The 20,420-nt window shown below is 44.4% G+C and overlaps 2 protein-coding genes across 12 annotated transcripts in view; one reads left to right on the top strand and one right to left on the bottom strand.

Moving 5' to 3' along the window:
• Positions 1-12,937, top strand: part of SCYL3 (SCY1 like pseudokinase 3) — a 42,799-nt gene extending 29,862 nt beyond the window's left edge. For 3 of the 4 annotated variants that reach the window (XM_044266935.1, XM_044266937.1, XM_044266936.1), the window contains exons 11-14: positions 7,023-7,194; positions 9,855-10,013; positions 11,128-11,819; positions 12,276-12,937. In XM_044266935.1, the coding sequence (XP_044122870.1) occupies positions 7,023-7,194; positions 9,855-10,013; positions 11,128-11,819; positions 12,276-12,335 (1,083 nt within the window). In that variant the 3' untranslated portion in view covers positions 12,336-12,937. The remainder of the gene's footprint in view (positions 1-7,022; positions 7,195-9,854; positions 10,014-11,127; positions 11,820-12,275) is intronic. The other variant, XM_044266938.1, reaches the window with a different exon arrangement.
• The window catches only part of C10H1orf112 (chromosome 10 C1orf112 homolog), a 52,661-nt gene continuing 40,724 nt past the window's right edge, over positions 8,484-20,420 (bottom strand). Inside the window, exons 19-26 of one of the 8 annotated variants that reach the window (XR_006386608.1) lie at positions 19,929-20,024; positions 18,238-18,351; positions 16,418-16,522; positions 15,656-15,736; positions 14,411-14,530; positions 13,040-13,270; positions 12,402-12,600; positions 8,484-8,961 (exon numbers count right to left, since the gene is read on the bottom strand). Coding sequence is in view for 4 of the 8 variants with exons in the window: in XM_044266930.1 (XP_044122865.1) it covers positions 13,082-13,270; positions 14,411-14,530; positions 15,656-15,736; positions 16,418-16,522; positions 18,238-18,351; positions 19,929-20,024 (705 nt within the window). In the remaining 4 variants the exon portion in view is untranslated. Of the gene's footprint in view, positions 8,962-12,022; positions 12,601-13,004; positions 13,271-14,410; positions 14,531-15,655; positions 15,737-16,417; positions 16,523-18,237; positions 19,787-19,928; positions 20,025-20,420 lie in introns of those variants that run through there. The other 7 variants (XM_044266930.1, XM_044266931.1, XR_006386610.1 and 4 more) reach the window with 7 other exon arrangements.

Here is a 20,420-nt window from a genome sequence, read left to right as displayed (position 1 = left end):
CTGAAAATGCTGAAGAGGGACGAAGCACTCTGTCTCCGAAATGCAGTTCTCCTACGTCTCAGAGTTGGCTCTGAGCCGAGCTCCAAGACCGCGTCCGTGCTCAGTGTGTGCAGACAGTGAAGGCCTCTTCTGTCGGGGAATGACTTGGCCAGTTTGTGAAAAAGTATATTCTGTTACTTCAGAGCGCGAAGGGGCGGGTGCGGTGGGACAGGGAGAAAGACTCCGAAGCCGACTCCGAAGCCGGCTCCGCACCGAGCGCAGGGAGCACGACACAGGGCTCGATGGCGCAGCCGCAGGAACGTGACCGGAGCCAAAGCCAAGAGTCCGATGCTCGACTCACTGAGCCACCAGGTGCCCCACTTGGCCAGTATTTATGTGCGGGGAAGCTCCCTTTGGTAGCAGTGTGCAAGGTGGGGTATTGAAAAGGAGGTCAGGTGGGAAGCTGTTCGTCCAGCAAGGAGAAGGCGAAGAAAGTCTGGGGCAGATGCGTGGCGCTGGCTGCGGGAGAGGGACACGGGCGGTGGACAGGCGGGACTCAGCTGCTCGTGAGAGGCGAGGTTTGAGGAGGACTGGGATTTGTGGCCAGGGAGGATCGTTGTGTTACAATTGCCGAGTGCCCTAGCATTGAAATTCTAATCATTTGCAAAAAAACCACTGTAGCTTATTTGTACAGCTTTGTGTTGAGAAAGTGCCTGATTTGTGAGCATTGGGCCTGATGTTCTCTTCCTGAGTCTTGTTGGAAATCTTGATCTTAGATAAGTGAGGAAGCCAGACCAGAAAATTAAATGATGGGTCAAGTCATAATGAGAATTCCTAGAGGAGCTGGGACCAGAACCCAGAGTTCCCGGCACCCAGGAGGCTGTGCTGTCACCCCTGGGGAGGCCGGTTACCCTGGGCCTGAATCTGGCTGGCGCGGGTGGCTTTGTTCGCCCCCCGCCCGCGCACATGACTCTGCTGGTTCCGAGCAAAGCGGCTCCCGAGGGCTGCACGTGACTATCTTAGTGTTTCTTCCGGTTGCGAGTAACCGAAACCCCCTCGGACGAGCTAAAGCCAAAAGAGACGTGGCTAGAAGGATGTCACCTGGAGACCACGTGCCGCTGGGACTCAGCCAGACGGTCTTCAGTTCTTTCTTTCGCCATTTATCTGCCCCACGGTGCGCTCCCAAAGACGGGCTTTCAGTGTTCGACGTACACGTGGCCAGCATGGTTGTCCCCGTAGTTTCCCAGTTTATCGTCCTCCTCTTAGCAAGCCACAGAGCTAACTGGTCTGTCCGCATTCCAGTTCGTGCCGGACGGAGGTCATAGCTGGCTCCGTTTGGGGCAGGTGTTCCGTGCGTCAGATGTAAAGACAAGTGTTCCAAGTCCTGTCCTTTGTGTGTGTAAAGCTGGGAAGGGGGGCAGGGGCTGGGGACATAAGCACGGGGGACGGAGACGAGGGGATCTAAGTATGCTCTGTCTCTCAGCTGTGTTTCTGGTCCTGTAGTGACGCACGCACACATAAGGAGAGTGAACAAGTAAAACGGGTTTTTGATTGAGGTATAATAAACATATACGCTGTTAGCTTCAGGTGTACCACATGATTCAGTAGTTGTGTATCTTGTGAAACAGTCATCACAGTGAGACTTGTTCGTCTGTAACCATATGTAGTTTCTGGAATTCTTCTTCCTTTGATGAGAACTTGTAAGATTTATGTTCTTAGCAACTTTATGCCAGAAAGTAGTATTAGTGATAGTCACTGTGCTGTATGTTACATCCCCATGACCTTTTGTTTTTTAGATTTATTTGAGAGAAAGAGAGTGAGTGCAAGGAGGGGCAGAGGGAGAGAGAAACTTTAGCAGACCCTGTGCTGAGCCTGGAGCCTGACCCGGGGCTGGATCTCATGACCCTGAGATCATGACCTGAGCCCAAACCAAGAGTCAGACACTTGACCGACTGAGTCACCCAGGGACCCCTGACTGACTGATTTTATAACTGGAAATTTGTACCTTTTGGCCCCTCCTCACCATCCTCTTTCCCATCTCTGGTACCACCGGTCTGTTCTATGAGCTTGTTTTGTTATTTTCATTTTTAAAGATATTTTAGTTTGGGGAGGGCACCTGGGTGGCTCAGATGGTTAAGCGTCTGCCTTCCGCTCAGGTCCTCATTTCAGGCCCCTGGGATTGAGCCCTGTGTTGGGCCCCTGCTTAGCAGGGAGCCTGCTTCTCCCTCTCCCTCTGCCTGCCTCTCCTGCTCGCTGTCTCAGATGTATAAATACAATCCCTATTGAGAATCTCCACGCCCAGCATAGCCATCGCACCCACAGCCCCGATGTCAGGAGTCTCGCTCTCCACTGACTGAGCCCGCCGGGTGCCCGTTTTGGCTTTTTTTAGATTCCACGCGTAAGTGAGATCCTACAGGGTTTGTCTCTCACTTCACTCAGCACGATGTGCTCAGAGTCGATCCAGGTTGTCGCAGATGGCAGTTTCATCTCTTGCATGGCTCCGTGATGTTCGTGTGTGTGCGTGTGTGCGCACATGTGTAAAATCACATTTGCCTTATTCCTCCGTCCGTTGATGGACACTTGGTGACCGTAGCTCCGGTGCTGTAAGTAATGCTGCGGCGTATGCTACAGTGTCAATTAGTGCTTTCCTTGGATAAATTCCGAGAAGTGGAATTGGTAGATCTTATGGTAATTCTTTTTTTTTCTTCCTGACTTTTTGAGGCACCTTCCTGCTTTTCCACAGTGGCTGCACCAGTTACCCCTCGAGCGGTGGTGCACCAGCGTTGCCTCTTCTCCACGTGCTCACAGCCTTGTTCCTGCTTGTCTCTGTGACGGAAGCCAGTCGCACAGGTGTGAGACAATGGCTCATTTGTCCTGGCACGTCGCCACGGCCACGTCACTGTACTGCCGCTGTGCACGTGCTTTCTGGGACTGACTCACGCTGCGATCGGAAGCCTGTCTCCCCCTCCTCTTCCTCCGTTGTCCTCACCCTGGTAGTCCCTCCCCCTGGCAACCATCAGTTCTCTGTATTTACAGGTCTGATTCTGCTTTCTGTTTCCTTATTCATTTGTGTGTGTTTTGTTTTTTATTTATTTCATTTATTTTTAAAGATGTTATTTATTTGACAGAGAGTTCAAGCAGGGGGAGCAGGAGGGAGAGGGAGCAGCAGGCTCCTGCTGAGTGAAATCCATGTGGGGTTAGGCTTTCTTAGTCTGCCTCACTTCCCTTAGCATAACCCCCTCTAGGTCCATCCATGTTGTCTCAAATGGCGTGATCTCCTCTTCTGTCATGGCTGAGCAGGCGTCCTATATGCCGCATCTTTCTTACCATTTGTCTGTTGATAGACACAGGTTGTTCATCTTGTCTTGACAGGTTGTTGTCCTGTCTTGACTATTATAAATAGCATTGCAGGAAGCACGGTGTGAAGGCGTCTTTTCAATTTAGTGTTTGGTATTATTTCTTCTCTGAGTGTTCGGTGTGACTCACTGGTGAAACCATCTGGTCCTGAACTTTTGTTTTTCGGGAGTTTTTGGATGATGTGGTCTCCTTACCAAAAATCAGCCTGTTCAGATTTTCTGTTCCTTTATGATTCAGTCTTAGTAGGTTGTATATTTCTGGCAATTTATCTATTTCTTCTATTTGCCTAATTTGTTGGCATCTAATTATTCACAAGTAGTCTCTTATGATCCTTTGTATTTCTGTGGTATCAGTTGTAACATCCCTTCCATTTCTGGTTTTATTTGTGTCCTTTTTTTCTCGATGTGTTCAGCTGAGATTTGTCCATTTTGTTGATCTTTTCAAAGAACCAGTTCTTAGTTCTGAATTTTTTTTCTTTTTCATTTTCATTTATTTTTTCACTTATTTTTTTTCTAGTTCTTTAAGATATAAAGTTAATGTTTGAGATTTTGTTTGTGTCATGAGGTAGGCATTTATCACAGTAAATTCTCCTCCTAAAACTGCTTTGGCTGCATTGCATAAACTCTGGTATGTTGTTTTCCATTTTTATTTATCTCATAAGGTTTTTTGTTTTCTCCTTTGATTTCTTCTTTGACCCATGGGTTGTTCAGTAGCATGTTTAAACTCTCTGTATTTGTGAATTTCCTGGTTTTCTTGTAATTGATTTCTAGTTTTTATACCACTGTGATTGGTAAATGTGCTTGATATGGTTTCAGTCTTCTGAATTTATTGAGACATGTGATCTGTCCTGGAAGATATCCCATGTGCACTTGAAAAGAAAGTGTATTTTGCTGGTTTTGGATGAACTGTTCTGTATATATCTGTTAGGTCCCTCTGGTCTAATGTGTCATTCAAAGCCACTGTTCCCTTGTTGATTTTACATCTGGGTAGGTGGGATGTTGAAGTCATCTACAGTTACTGTCACTCAGTTTCTCTATGTCTGTTAATATTTGCTTTGTGTCGGTAGCTCCTTGTATGGTGGGTGTATAGATATTTATAAATCTGTCCTCTTTTTGGATTGATCCCTTTATCATTATGTTGTCCCCCTCTTTGTCTCCTGCTGCAGTCTTTGTTTTAAAGTCAATTTTATCTGATAGAAACTGTTGCTACCTAGGCTTTTCTTCACTTCCATTTCCATGGAGTATCTTTTTTGGCCCCTCCCTTTCAGTTTGTACATGTCTCTAGGTCTGAGTGAGTCTCTTGTGGGCTGCACATTGAGGGGTCCTGTCTTTCATCTATTTAGTCACCCTGGGCCTTTTGATGAGAGCATTTAGTCTGTTCATATCTAAAGTATGTTTATAGATGTGTACTCACTGTCATTTTAAAATTGTTTTCTTGTTGTTTTTCTAGTTCTTCTCCATTCCTTTCTTTTCTTGGTCTCTTCTCTGCAGTTTGTTTTCTAGTGCTGTGCTTGGATTCCTTTCTCTTACTTTTTCTGTCGCTATTACAAGTGTTTGATTTGTGGTTACCACTGGCCCAGGTATAAAATCTTAGTGTTTAGCAGTCTCATAAAGTTGATGGTCACTTCAGTACTTTCTTTAGAACATGTTTGAAGTTAATTTTTACTTCCCTTTTATGTGTACGAGGTCATATTTTACATCTTTTTTTATGTGTTCCTTGGCTGTTTTTGTAGATCATAATTGATTTTACTTTTGTGTTTTAACTTCTGCATTGGCTCTAAAAGTGATTAGTCTACTGCCTTTACTACATGTTTGCTTTTACCTGTGAAATTTTTTCATTATTTTCTTATTGTAGATTATGTCCTTTTATTTCCACTCAAATAATTCCTTTTTTTTTTTTAAGATTTTATTTATTTATTTGAGAGAGAGAGCAAGAAAGGGCATACACACAGAGGGAGAGGGAAAGAGAGAAGCAGACTCCCCACTGAGCAGGGAGCCCGATGCGGAGCTGGATTGCAGGACCCAGAGATCAGGACCCAAGCTGAAGCCAGACTCCCAAACAACTGAGCCACCTAGGTGCCCCTCAGATAATTCCTTTTAACGTTTCTTGTAAGGCCAGTTTACTAGTAATGAACTCCTTTAACTGTTGTCTGGGAAGCTCTCTCTCTCTCACCTATTCTGGAAGATAACCTTGCTGGGTTGATTATTCTTGGTTGTAGAGTTTTCCTTTCAGTATCTGGAATGTCACGCCATGCTCCCTGGCCTGCAGAGTTTCTGCTGAAAAATCAGCTCATAGCCTTATAGGGTTTTACTTCACTGTTTGCTTTTTTGCTGCTTTTAAAATTCTCTTGATCATTACTTTTTGTCACTTTGATTATAATGTGTCTTGGCATGGACCTTCTTAGGTTAATCTTGTTAAGGGTCTTGTTTGCTTCTTGGATCAGGGTATCTTTCCTTCCCCAGATTAGGGATATCTTCATCTGTTATTTCTTAACATATGTTTTCTGCTTCCTTTTCTCCACTCCTGGGATTCCCTTAATGCCAGTGTTATTGTGCTTGGTGATGTCACTCAATTCCTTTTACCTATTCTTTTTTTTTTTCTTTTTCTTTTCAGTTTGGGTGTTTTCCATTACCGTGTCTTCCAGATCGCTGATCCATTCTTTTGCATCTGCTAATCAACTGATATTTCTGCTAGTGTATTTTTTATTTCAGTTATTTGATTATTCACCTGTGATGGATTCTTTTTTGTATTTTCTACCTTTGTTGAAATTCTGAGTTCATCCATTCTTTTCTCAAGTCCAGTGAGTATCTTTATGACAATTACTTAGAATAAGGCATTTTGCTTATCTCCATTTCACTTAGCTCTTTTGTTGTTTCATTTGGGGCATAATCCTTTGCTCTTCATTTTGTCTCTGTTTGTTTCTATGTATTAGGGAAGTCAGCTACATCTTGAAGGTAGCGGCCTTGTGTGGAAGAGGTCCTGTGGTGCCCGGCAGTGCCTTCCCTGCCAGGTCATCTGTAGCGGGCACTCCAGTGTGCGGTGTACCCTGCTGTTCTGGCCGAGCCACGTTTGCCTTCAGCGCAGGCTGCTCCAGTGACACACTGACTGCTGTGGGCTCACTGGTAGTTAGGGCCAGTGGTCAGACTACATGTCTGCAGTCAGCCTGTTTGCCACGGGTATAGGCGCTTGTCACTGTCTTTTGATTGGAGTATTTCGATTCTTCAAGAATTTGGAGTCCTCTACAGCTCTTCTACCCTGAACCCTTTCTCAGCTGATCTGACATGAAGCAGGGTCAGTCCCCATGAGTCGTTGCTGGGCTGTCTCCTCGGGATACTCAGTGCTGCTGGCGTTTAAGAGCGGAGATCTCCGGAGTGCCCAGTTGCCTTTGGTCCTGGGGCAGGAGCTGACCCACATCCTGGACAAGTCTAGAACCTTTTATAGTAGTTTAATAGTAATGTTGTTATTTCCAATGTATTTATTTTTGTTGTTGTATTTTTAACAATGTATCAGTCCATGATTATTTAGGAGGGGAAAATACTGGTTCTTGACACAGTTTGAGAGCTACTGACCTCGGACACCAATGGAAGAAACAAAGACATCTGAGCTGACTGCAGTCCAGCTGCTCGTTTATGGGGAGAAAGGCTGGCAACGTGGCTGTGTACATTTACTACCTGATTTGCTCCTAGGTGTTACTGGGCTTGCGTGATACCAGCGATTCCATTGTGGCCATTACTCTTCACAGCCTGGCAGTGCTGGTGTCTCTACTTGGACCAGAGGTGGTTGTGGGAGGAGAAAGAACCAAGATCTTCAAACGCACTGCCCCAAGTTTTACTAAAACGGTCAACCTTTCCCCGGAAGGTAAGAATGATTAAAAAGTATAGCTTTTTATTTTAAATGTTTAATAAGATTTTTAACGTTATACAAATAATGCAGGTGGGTTGTCTTCCATCAAATGAGAGAGAATGGTAAAGAAACCCAATTCCTTCTGGGTGTGTAAGGTAACCAGTTTTAATAGTTTAGTGGGAATCTTTTTCTTCCCTTTTATTAATAAGCACACAAACACAGATGTATGTTAATACACACATGCCCATGTATAGGATTTTTTAACAAAATGATGAAGATACGCAATTTTACAACATAAATTTTTTGTGTAGTAGCTTATCAGGGACTGGTCTCCAGGTCAGTATGTAGAAATGGCAGCTTTTTGGACAGCTGCCTAATATTTCATTGAATATAACTCATTGTGACTTCCCTGTTGATGGATATTGCTTTCATTTCTGGATTATTAATTGCTGCAGTTGATGTCTTCTATGTCCTATATCTTCATGTAGTCTGGCTTTTATTGCTAGAGGATAAAGTCCCAGAAGTTGACCTATTAGGTCAAAGGGTATGTATTTGAAATTTTAATAGATACTGTCTGTCACCGGCTAAAAAGGTTGTAGCAGCTTGTAACACTAGATGTTTAAGTTCTTCTGATGTTGATGGCCTTTTAGGTAAAAAGCTGTTGATTTTTAGATACTTCAAGAAATCCTTATTTCTGGCTTGTTCCCATTGGATGTTATATGGGACAGAGCAGTAATTTCTGGTCTTTGTAGGCTATAAAAGTCAAGAGTAAGAATTTTATATCGGCATCATTGCTTCTTTGCTCCTTGGTTTAACTCCGACTAGGATGGTGACCTTGTTAAGAAACGCAGATCTCAGTCAGTTCTCAAGGATAGTGAATTCGATAGTGCACAGAAACTGTCACAGTAGAAAAGAACTGTCCGAATTTTCCTGAATTTTGATGCCAGGAGAATCTGTAAAGCAACGCTTGCGTCCTGCAGTTCTGATGGGTCCAACTCTTCTTGGGGCTGAAGTCAGTGTCAGGAGCTTGAAGAGGGTGATGAAGCGGCTGCTCCCTCCTCTCCAAGCGCGACGTGTTCGTACACCTTGAGTGAGTGGAGTCTGTGTGTCCCCAAACAGCAGATGACAGATGTATTTACCTGTCATAGCAGAGGAGTATGGGGACGGTGTGTGTGGTTTTGAGATAAGACTCGGGAGTCCCTCCCAGAGGGCGGCTTTGCGCGCCGAGTTGGCAGGAGTCCCCACTCCTCGTACCTGTTGTATTTACTGCCGTTTCCTATTTTCTGCATTTTCTGGACGTTTTATATACTGTTGGCCTGTAATCTCTGTAAGAAACCAAAGGGCACCAAAGCAGGAGTAACATTAATTTTTACTAAACTTTCTGGAAGACTTAAGACAGATCAAGGTCTAATCCCACTGGCTTCTCAGTTAGGTAAGCTCTTGCTCCAAGACGGTGGTTGAGCTGCGGCGGCAGCCTGCGTTCCCAGCTCCCAGTTAAGAGAGGCCCTTCTTGCAGGGACTTGGGAGAATGCTGGGGAGGGGGCACGTATATAGGAGGGGATCCTTGGACTTTTCTCTCCTTCTGTTCTTCTGCACTTTACCTATCTGGTCAGACAATATGGGATAATACTGAGGTTTATGAAAAGGGTACCTCAGGGAAGTCCGTCTGCGTGGAAGAGCGCTGCAGAAGGGGACACTGGGTAAGAACCACTGGTAGGCTGTCAGCAGGGAAGATGGTGGCAGAAGCAAGCAAAAGTGTGCAGGGCTTGCAGAGGTCAGGCCCTGGAGGACAGGCAAGGCTTGTGACGATGTACCCGGGGCAGAGGAAGTATTAAGCCAAAAATTTTGCTGTTAATTCTTTTGACCAGTGCCCACAGTTGATTATGAACTTTCTGGTAAACTGTTAAAGACAGTATTTTTTTTTAAAACAGTCCCACCCCACCCTAGCTGGGATTAATTGTTTACCATGACATAACATTTACCATTTTAACCATTTTTTCCCATTTTATTACATTTTAATCATATGTAACGCATAAAATGCCTATTTGCATGTGGGGACATACAGATTCTACAATATACAGAAAACGTATTTTAAAATTTCCCACCACACATTTCAAATTCAAACCTAAGACCAAAAAAGGTTTACAATATCATGTCAAGTTAAAACACATTCATGTTTACAAATACACGTGGATCTTTTTTAAGATTAGAAAAGTAAACACCAAAGTAGTAAAGTGATTATTTTAGGATGTTGTTAATTATTTTAAATCCATTTTAACCATTTTTAACTGGACAGTGTTTGGCATTAAGTACATTCACATTGGTGTGCTGTACTCTTAGACTTTTTTTAAAAGTAGAATCAATTATGATTTTAAATTGCCAAAATGTTCAAAGGCCATTAAGTTTTGTAAAACTGCTCACCTAATGCTTGAATCCTTTCGAGTCCCTTAACATCACATACATACTGGGCCTGCCCTGAAACACGTCGAGGACCGGCAGTCCACTGCGTAACCTGTGTGTTTCTCCCGATACTGGAAGATGCTCTCTCCCTACAACCTATTTTTTCAAACTGTGTTAAATGGACCCTTTTCCCTTAATTGTTGCTTACCTACCCTGACAGACCAAGAAGCAATTTACTATCCCTTTTATTTTGGGGAGTTTTTATTTACCTTCAGATTCTCCCCCGCACGTCATCTGTAGCCAGCAGAGTCCGATGGCACCAGTCTTGGAGAACCCCGCCTCTGGCGTATTCCCTAAATGTCTCTCTTCTGGCAGCATGCCCATCAGCAAGAAGCACATACAGCGAGCTTGCTACAATCCTCTTTTACAGACAGGTAGAAATATACCATTTATATCGCTTTTCTACTGTTTAGATGAATGTTTTCCTGAGTACCAAGTTTTAAGTTCTGGAAATTAAGGGCACTTTGGGAATACTGAGGCTGAGTTCTGTTATCACTTACAAGTCTGTAGTCAGCTGGGGTCTCCTCTGTTTCCTGGACTGCAGGGCACCTACCTCCCGTTTCTTCGTAACTGGTGAGGATAGCTGGCAGACATTGCTTTGGTACTTCTGATGCTTTAGTGCGGCGTTTTCCAGTTGTATCGGAGGATGATAGTTGTGTTAGGTGGCAGGAGGTATGCCATCAAAAAGAGCTGTGTGCTTAAGTGTGGGGAAATGTTAGTAGCAGAGTCCGGACACAATGCATAAGATGCCAGGGCCTTGGGCGCCTGGGTGGCTCAGTTGGTTAAGCAACTGCCTTCGGCTCAGGTCATGATCCCAGAGTCCTGGGATCGAGTCCCGCATCGGGCTCCCAGCTCCGCGGGCAGAGTCCTCTTCTCCCTTGGACCTTCTCAGCTCTCATCCTCTCTCTCTCAAATAAATAAATAAAATCTTTAAGGCGGGGGGGAGGCCTTGACTGCATTTAAGGAAATCTGTTTAAGACAGAGGGTATGTTGGGGTGCCTGGGTGGCTCAGTCTGTTAAGCATCTTAATCTTGATTTCATCTCAGGTCATGAGATCAAGCCCTGCACCAGGCTCTGTGCTGAGCATAGAGCCTGCTCAGGATTCTTACTCTCTCAAAATAAATAAACAAAATTTAAAAAGTAAAACGAGGGTATATTGGGTTAAGACAAACTTACTTGACCACACAACGCTTCTTGGGGTTGACGCCTGGCTGCAAACATTTCTATATTTGTCTATAGACAATTAGTCTGTTTGAATATTTAGTGAATGATTATATGTTCCAGTTAGTTTAGTTTAAGTATTTGAATAACATATATCACATCCTTGCACTGTTCTGCTGGGATCTCTTTTGTAAGTAGAATCTAATAACCTGGGTCTATTTCTAAGAAATTAGAGCCATGCTTTTTTTTTTAAGTGTTAACCTTTTCCTGAATATACTGCTAGCTCTTAACACTTTATGAGAGGAAGTTCTGTACATGTCCCCACAGGTGATCCGTTTCCTCAGCCTATTAAATTTCCCATGAATGGACTCTCAGATGTGAAAAATACCTCAGGAGATCGTGAGAACTTCCCATCAAGTTCTAAAAAGTCTGAGGAGTGGCCTGACTGGAGCGAGCCCGAGGAGCCTGAAAACAAAGCTGTCGGCATCCGGGTTTGTCCTACAGAATCCTACGATGCCTCCACATCCCCACTCGCTGACGTGCAGGCGGAGGAGGCATGGGACGACCTGGAGCCTGGCAGCTTGGATGCTGAGCCTGGCGCGGGAGGTGGAGGCCCAGCTGTCCCCCCGGGTGCCTCTAGGGAACAGGAGGCTCTTCCTACTTTGCTTTCACTCACTGAAGAGTCCGAGCCTTGGAAACCGAGTCTACCCCAAAAGACCAGTCTTGCACAAAGCGGGGATGACCCAGACAAAACCAAGCCACCAAAAGCGTCGTCCCAAGAAAGGCGCCTCACGCCTTCATCAGAACTTGGTTTAGGAGAAGAGTTCACCATTCAGGTAAGGAAGAAGCCAGTCCCGGATCCAGAGTTGGACTGGTTTGCCGATATGGTTCCCGAAATTAAGCCTTCAGCTGCTCTTCTTCTGCCTGAACTGAGGACAGAAATGATGGTTTCTGACAAGGATGACATCTCACCAGTGACGCAGTTTTCCTCGAAATTTGCTGCAGCAGAGATGACTGAGGTGAGGCTTAGTAAGTCGTGCCGCTAGTTCCAGGGGTGTCCTTGCGCGTGTCAGCGGCCGGTCTCGTCGGGACCAGACGCGCCCACGCACGGTGGCTGGCAGCGAGGGGCGCGGCCCTCGGTGACTGCGGTCGCTTCCTGCAAACGGCGTCTTTCCCTCCCCAGAAAGAACTGCACTGCTTAGACTGGTTAGGGGGCCACTGGTTACTATTACAACCTTTTTATTTAAAAAGAGGTTAAATCGAGAGTAGGGGGTCACCAGACTGTACTTCCATGGTCCCTGGGAAGTTGGCTTCCAGTGCTCTGGTTTCCTAATCTGGAAGCAAAGTAATCCTCCTCCTCCTCCTCAGCATCCCGCTGAGGGAAGTTCCTTTGCCTAGTGCAGGGTTAGGCCCCTTTCCATTCAGAAACGACTGGTCTCAGCAGCCTGCCCTTGGTTTGCTTTCTCTCGCTGCAGGGAGAGTCTGAAGGCTGGGGAGACGAAGGGGAGCTGAACTGGGAAGATGATAACTGGTGACAACGGGTGTAACTTTAGGGAAAAGGATTTCCTTAAAAAAAAAAAAAAAAAAAATCAAACTAATACCTCAAAGTGGGCTCTGCAGACAAGAAAACCCAAAAGCCTCCGTTTTTGCCGTCTGTGCCGACTGAAGCTCGCGCCCCCCGAGTGCTGGCTGGCGCCCCGCGGAGAGGTGCGGCGCTGGGTTCGTGGAGGAGGAGCCCGTGTGCGTCTGACTGAGGCCAGTTTCTGTGAAGAGCAGGTAGCTGCGGAAAGGCTGAAGTTACTGCTTTGTTCCAGGACGATTCCAGAAGAAAATAAACACAAAAATTCCAGCTGATTAGCTTAATTTTGTGCCATTTCTTTGTCAGAAGAGTAAGCTCTATTATGAAATACAACTTACTGAAAAAGTTTTAGCTGTAAAGTATATAAATGATCTGAAATTACTGCGGTTTTCTTAGGCAGCTTATTTATTTGTCGACAGCTGCAGTGTCTGTGGCCCTGCGGGTACCCGGGCGGTCCCCGACTGGACCACACAGATTACCTTGTACCAAAGTTCTTCCTGAGAAATCTCCCCCACCACCTGTTCCCTAAATGTCCAATAAAGACTATTTTTCACTAGATTCAGCTTTACAAAAGTTATTTTATGTATGTTAGAAAACACAGGCATAGTTACGTCAGGACATTCACCTACAGAGCACAGCGTAGGATGGTGGCAATCGTACCCAGCTGTCTGGTGACACGGTCCGGCCCATCCGAGAGTCAGCCTAGAGTACGCGTCGTCTCAGCTCGTCAATCCTTTCCTGGAGCATCTCCATCTTCTGTGGAAGCCAGTCTGGAGCCGGAGCCTTCTGGAGTAAGGACTCTACTGCCTCCAAGGCCCCTGATGCTGCCTGCAGCGCTGACCTGTACTCTTCTTCCAAGGGGAACTCCTGACGGGCTCTCTTTGCATCAGGCTGGCAAATGAGAACAACAGGGGGTAAGTCATGCCATGATACCCATTCCCAAGATGATCAAGAACTTTCTTTTGGGACTTCAAAAACAGAAATTTTATGTTCTCATTGGCTCACAAGAGTAGGAGGGAACCACCATCCCTGTATCACCTACAAAAACACAGGAAGGCGTTTCTGGTTTGTCACAGCAATTCAGGGTGCTACTACCATTAGGGCTCAAGGACACTGGGAATGCTGCCTTGGTTGGGTAATTTCCAGAGAGTGTTCTTTGGAAAGATCTCGTCCTGACAAAAAAAGCTCAAGGTGTGGGTTTTCTAAATGGTTCCGGTTTACTTTTTAATGCTACGTGCTGTGGTCTTTCAGATGCTTTTCAACCCAATTCAGGAAGTCGTCAGGCTTTCTAACATCACTGCACCCCACTGGGTGGGGATCGGGACCAAGAGGCCTTCTGTCATCACAGTCTAACTAAGGAAGGTCATAAATTCTTGGAGGCTTCTTTAGAGCAAAGCTATGTAGTTTTTAGGCCTGAAATCTATAAAGTAAAATATTCTTGAAAACAAGTTATTCACATAAACGTACGTACTTTACATAAGAATTGTAACTACAACTCACAAGAACATTGTTCCTCTCTCAAATTGCTATTCTAAACAGTGTGAGTGCTCAAAACAATATTTTGAATATCCCTAGTCGTATCAGATTTCTATATACCAGTATATAGATTTACTATATACCAGTATCAGATTTCTGCCATTTAATAGGTAGACGTGATTTCTAGATACTGCCAGAAGTTATTTAGGCCGATCTGATGAATGAAGCAAGGATCAACCGAAACATTTTGGAAGGTGAGTTCACTGGTTTTCTTCAGTGGTTCTCAAACTACATTTATATCTCCACTGATCCAGATACGTAACTTTCCCGAAGGTTACTATAAACAGTTGAAAGTCCTACTGAAAGAGAACCTTTCAGGAAGAAACAGGATTTTTTAGAAGAGCAGCTACTGTAAAACAGGAGACTTTTACATGTATAGATCAATTTTGATTATATTGTGACAGTCAATATGAGGCCAGAAGCCATACTAGTTTTTTTTTTTACTTTTACCAGTAAGAAGGGGAGAATTTCTCTTATCTGAAATGCAGTCCATACCTGTAGAGACGACCACTTTGCTGCTTCTACAGCAACTTTGGCAAAGTGTTCCCGGAAAATGCCTTTTTCCTGTTTCACACGTTCCACTCTGGCAACTGCAGTTTCATCTTCAAGCGGAGTCTGCCACGGATCACGACAAATCAAGTAAACACCAAGTACATGTGACAGTCAGACAATGAGAAGGCTGGGGATTCCTTGGGGGCTCAGTAAGCATCCGACTCTTGATTCAGCTCAGGTCAGATCTCAAGATCATGAGGTCGAGCCCCGCTTCGGGCTCCGTGCTAGGCACATGTACTTCGCTTAAGATTCTCTCTCTCCCTCTACGCCTCTTGTCCCCAACTTTAAAAAAAAAGACCACGAACGTGCATGCATGTGTGTTGTGTTTAAGCTCCCGGTGTTAAACTATTCTGGCTTATTGGCCTGTGAGCGAGGCAAATTTTGGAAGTTGGACTCATCTGTAAATGCATTATCGTCGTGGAATCTGGATAACATTACAGTGTTCTCCTTCCCTACAGAAAAGTTGGACTGTCGTTTTTCCAGGTTTGGAAAAATGATAGTCTACGATGTGTAGGGTAAGAAACACAAAAACATGCAACCACATACTTGATCGGGTATGTGGCGGCGGGTAATACACACGTGTGTGCACACAGCCCAGCTTAACAACAAGCGTGGGATTAAAAAAAAATAAGTTGTTAAGCCACACATTTAGAAGACCAAGAGAAAGTGAATTATGCTTAACTGTTCTACTAGGGCTGCAACGAGCTCTTACCCTAAAACTAGCCCCAGAGAAGCTGCTTGGGTACACAAACGTGGGAGTCCAATGATGAGACCGTTTGGTTCTAACTATAAAAACAGCTTCAAAAATGTCACTGTTTGGAAAACTAGGTCTGCGTCTCTGCCCATGCAGCAAAGCCATGGCTACAGTGTGTCTCCATTCGGGAGGCACACATGGGCCTCTCGGGCCTGCTGCCGCGCGTGCGGTCCGACGGGAGCGTTGACGGTTCTCCCCGGTCCGCCCAGCGCGCCAGCGAGCACCGCTGCCACAGCCCGCCCTGGGCCGAGGGGCTGCGGGTGCTCCGCTGCTGCGGCTCGTCGTACGGGCCGCTGCTTCACGGCCACCTCGCCGCTGAGCACTACGAGAAATGTAAGCTAAGAAGATACTTAACTTAGTCACAATCCTACGATTTAAGGAAAGAATGACAAAATCTGGGATGCTGCTATATTCTGATCTACAGAAATAAATACCTTCTCCAGAAAGGACACAACTTTGTTCCTCGTGTCTTCAGAACGGAGACATTGTGGAACTATCTCTTCATGATTTGTTCCCTATGAAAAGATAAATGAGACCAATTTTAATGTATCTCAGCACCTTGCAAAGACCACTCCGTCCGTTCTAAGAGCTACCTTAATCAGAAAGGCAGCCGAAAAGAGAACAGCGTCAGAGGATACTCAAAAGACCACCAGCTCCTGGTTCCTTCAGGGAGCCTCGGGACCGGGCCACGCTCTGCACGAGCACAGAGCTGGAGGCGTCCGTCACTGCTGCCCCGTCATCCTAATGTCTTGGGCCCTTGAGGGCCGAAGGCGGGACGGCACAGCTCCAGGCAAGAGAAAAGGAGCATCCCACGGGAGGCTCGCCTTCTCTGTGGCCCCCAGCTCACAGGCCCCTGTGTTCATCAACCTAACTCCGAGACAACCTAACTGACCGAGACAAAATGCATTATTCATTTCACACTCAAAAGTACTGTCTGGAAGACAGTGTCGAAGTTGACAGACCTGTTCTGAATGCCTGCTTCGGCTGTTGCCACTCTCCCAGGACCTTAGGAAACTACCTTCATTTCTCTATGCTCCACTGTCAGATGGTACCAAAGAGATCATTGGTATCATTTCCTCCAAGGGAAAATTTTCATGAATAAGACCAAAAGTAGCTCAATAAATGTTTCTGGAATGTTTTAGAAAATCAAATAATACATTTTGGCGATCACTTTGATAGGCTGGTCTTATAATTACCTCTGCGAACTGAGTAAACGCCTCCAGGGAATGTTGTTCTACTATCCAATTCCTGTCAGCCAGCAGTAAGGCAAAAAGAGAAGACAGGCTGGGCAGAAGTTTGTCCTAAAAAGAGAACCAAACCTTATTAACTAGAGGAAAACCTCAGTATCCTATTCTTAATGTCAAGTTTCCCCTAATCCTGTCCCAGTGAGCACGTACTGAAACATGTGCGGGCATGTCACTCCTCTGCATAAAGGCTTCCAAGCTTCTCACTCCATTCAGAGTAAAACTCAAAGTCCTCAGGATGGCCTGCAGAGCCCAGCGTGCGGGCGTGGCCTCCGCTGCCCCCTCAGCGGATCAGGTGCCTTCTCCTCGCGCTACCGCCCCTGCGTGCGGGATGCCCGGCCGGCTCCCTCAGCTTCAGGATGCTCTCAGGTCTCCTTGGTGTGGCCACCCCTGCCTATTCCCGTTTAAAACTGTGCCCCCACGAACACACTCTCGCCCTATTTCTCTCCACGGCACTCACACTAACTGCTACATCATGTCTTTATTCGTTGCCTTCTAGAGGCCGAGCGTGGGGCTTGATTAGCTTGGTTCATTAATGAATCTCCAGTGATTAAAACAGCACCTGACACATAGCAAAAACTCAGCAATTTTTTCTTGAATAAATAAATCTGTCTTCAGGCTTTAAAGGCCTCTTACATGCTGATGAATCCATCAACTTTTCAGGCCTCAACTTCACTCTGGGAATATGTAATTTCTGCTAATAAACCATCTGTTCCACAGATGCTGGGCCCACCAGGGTCCACAATTAACGCATGAATGAAGAGTACTCCGGAATTTATTTAATGGTAAAGAAGAAGATAGCTCAAATGCAATGATCTTTGGATACTTGAGTCCAGAGTGGAAAAACTGTCAAGCTCTCCATTCTTACATGAAAACAAACAGGACGGTATCAGTTGCCTGTAAATAAGTGAGAGCCCTTTAGAAACTAACCGGCTGTTTTTCTTTCAAAGACATCTATTGAAATAATACCCATCATATTTTTGCTCCAGTTAGGTGGAAAGGTTCTCATCAGTAAGCTGTTGTTTTTTTTTAAAGGATGTATTTATTTATTTATTTATTTGAGAGGGACAGAGTCTTAAGCAGACTCCTTGCTGAACCCAGACCCGACCTGGGCTCGATCTCAAGACCCTGAAACCAAGAGTCAGACACTTCCGCAGCTGCGCCATTCAGGCGCCCCTCGGGGAGCTCTTTATAGTCTCTCCCATGGAGGTCAAAAAGAAAATAGTCAACGACCTAGAATTGCTGGATTCGAGCACAGCACTGAGGAAGGCAAAACTCAGTTGAGGAGGAGGCTCTCTCACAGTGAGGTGGGTCTGAAAATTCAGAAGTGTATGCAGGCCTGTACAGAACGACAAATACTCTGCAACACTTTCAGAAATACTGTCTTAAAAACAAACAGGCTCCCTTTCATGGATGTAAAACTACGAGAACAACTTTGATAAATTTCCTCATTTTATGCTCTTGAAAGAGACAAACATGTCTTTCTTCCTCAGGGACTTTGCGTGGTGAAGCCCAACTGGAAGGAGACTCCCAAAGGCTACAGCCAACTCTAAATTATCTGTGTGTCAAAATATATTTTTCCAACAAAACAAACAAACACAATACTTAAAATGAGTTCTATTTTGACAAAGTCACCATCTCTTCACAAAATACATTTTCCCCCGACTTTCACTGTCAACGATCCACAGAATTCCAGAAATTAAAAGTCGGGAAATTTTAGTAATTCTTACAAGGATCTTGTTAACACAGAACAAAAGAATTAAGAGTATTACCTGGAAAGCTTGAGGTATGAAAAACTTTCCTAGAGAAGATACAAAATCAAGCACTGCCAAACAAACGTGGTCAGGAGGCTCTAATTTAAGCAGTGAAGTCTGCAAAGTTACTACCTAAAGTGGTAAAAACCAAAGAACAGTTATAAATGAAAATAAATATATTGTAGAGACATAAGAATATTCTGATGGGCATGTGGGGAGGGGAAACACAACAAAATCCAAGAGTCGAACACTACGAAACCTAAACATATGTAGAATTTGAATAAAATGATCAAATGACGCACTTACTACAGTGTTCCTCCTACCAACTGCTGTAAAGAAAAAAAAGTGTTCCTGAGAAACTATATACCAGTGCTCTTCTTTCAAATCCTTAAAAATTGTTTTGTATTTTAAATTCTAATGAGGGAAGTTCACTATTTAAAGCAGGGATTGGCAAACTTTCTATGAAGGGCCAGTCAGTCAATTTTTTAGGTTTTATAGGTAATATGTTCCTTGCTGCATACTGTTTGTTTATTTTTTCATTTTTATTTCACAGACCTTTGAAAATGCAAAAATCCTCCTTAGCTCTTGTCCTGTAAACAGGAGGGCAGAATCTAGCTAGGAAGCCAGAGTTCGCCAACCCCTGACTCAAAGGAACACAGAAAGTCGTCCATAAAAGAAGCAATGCCTAAGTGAACAATTTAGTTATGCTGAAATTTTAGAGCTTTAGTTATTTGGGTTTTTTAAAAGTAGGCACAATTCTATCAAAGTTCTCCATATATAATCTCTCAAAGAAGATTACTAGAGCTGTCAGAATCCAGTTTGAATCCATTATTTTACTGCATTCTCATTCTCTATAGTTCAGTAATTCATGTTATACATACAGTAATTTAAAAATATACCTAACCAAAAAAAAAAGAAAAAAAAAAACCTAACCAGTATTTGTAATGCTAAGTTCTTAATGTACACAACCACTAACAAAGCTACTAAAACAAACCATTAATAGTTTCATCTTCCTAAATAGGAATTCGTTTTACCTCATAACTTTATTTCTAAACATGTCTGTAAGCTTCGGCCAACTCTTGATTTGGGGATCAATTCTGCCCAGTATGGACTAATTCCTCTAACTTCAGAAAAGTGCCTTTTCCTCTATCACCTCCAAAAGCAGGTCAGACCATCATCAAAAGCATCCCCTGACAGTGACCTCTGTTCTGCCTGTCCCAGCCATGCAAGCTGGGGGCCAGACAGAAAACTCAGTAGTCTCTTAACATCAAAATCATGCTATTTCTTCAAAGAGACAATGAGGATTACCCTTAAGTCCACATCGGTTATATTCCATACTCCCACAGCTGCTGGAATGCCTGTTTTGAATGTGGGGTTCCCACATGATCCATGACTCCTAACCTCAGGGATGTTCTGGAGCAGTTAAAAAAAAGTTTTGACTATTCGGGATCAGGAGACAAGGAAGAACAGATTTAGGCTGAATCAACAGCCCCATATACGAACCCGCACTGTCCTGGAGGAGTGAGAGAGACGAGGACGCCTCCCTGAGACAAGCAGATCCGTGACACTGAAGTTCGGTTCAACAGAAGGAAATCAGCAAATCGAGGAAGAAATCATTACAAAGGACTGTGTGTAGAAAGCTATTTTAAGTCCTGTTTTTCCAGTAATTTCCTCAGCAAACAAAGTCTCAACTAGCTTACTGTTCTTACCTGACTTATCAGATGAGGATCTAGAGTGTGGACGAAAAATCCCAATAGTGGAAGTAAAAGACTAAGCGTCTGCTGAACATGCGGCTGACCTGTTACCTTAAATAAGGAACACAAAATAGTTTTGGTGAGAATTTTCAATTACATGAAAACAGCAACCTTTTAGGAAGCATTTATTATATCCCAGGCAACCTGCTATACACCTTAGAACTTAGTGAAATACAACTTTACTCACTTTACTAATAATTAAGAAAAAGGGCGAAAGAGGTTAAATAATTTGCTCAAGATCACATGACAGGAAATTGAATGCAGGTGGAGATCTAGTTACTTCTGTTTGCCGCTGAGAAACTTACGTAGGCCTTAGTGTTCCTAAAATTCCATTTCTCTTCCCTATAACTATTGTTTCTATCGTAGTAGTATAAGCTACATCACCGGCAGAGAATCCTCAGGGAGTACTCACTGAATGATTTGTGGGCACTGGGGCAAACTACAGAC

The sequence above is a fragment of the Neovison vison genome, chromosome 10, assembly GCF_020171115.1.
Source record: "Neovison vison isolate M4711 chromosome 10, ASM_NN_V1, whole genome shotgun sequence".
Classification (NCBI taxonomy): Eukaryota; Metazoa; Chordata; class Mammalia; order Carnivora; family Mustelidae; genus Neogale; species Neogale vison.
The sequence above is the reverse complement of the archived record's forward strand: the minus strand, read 5'-3'. Positions and strand labels throughout refer to the sequence as shown.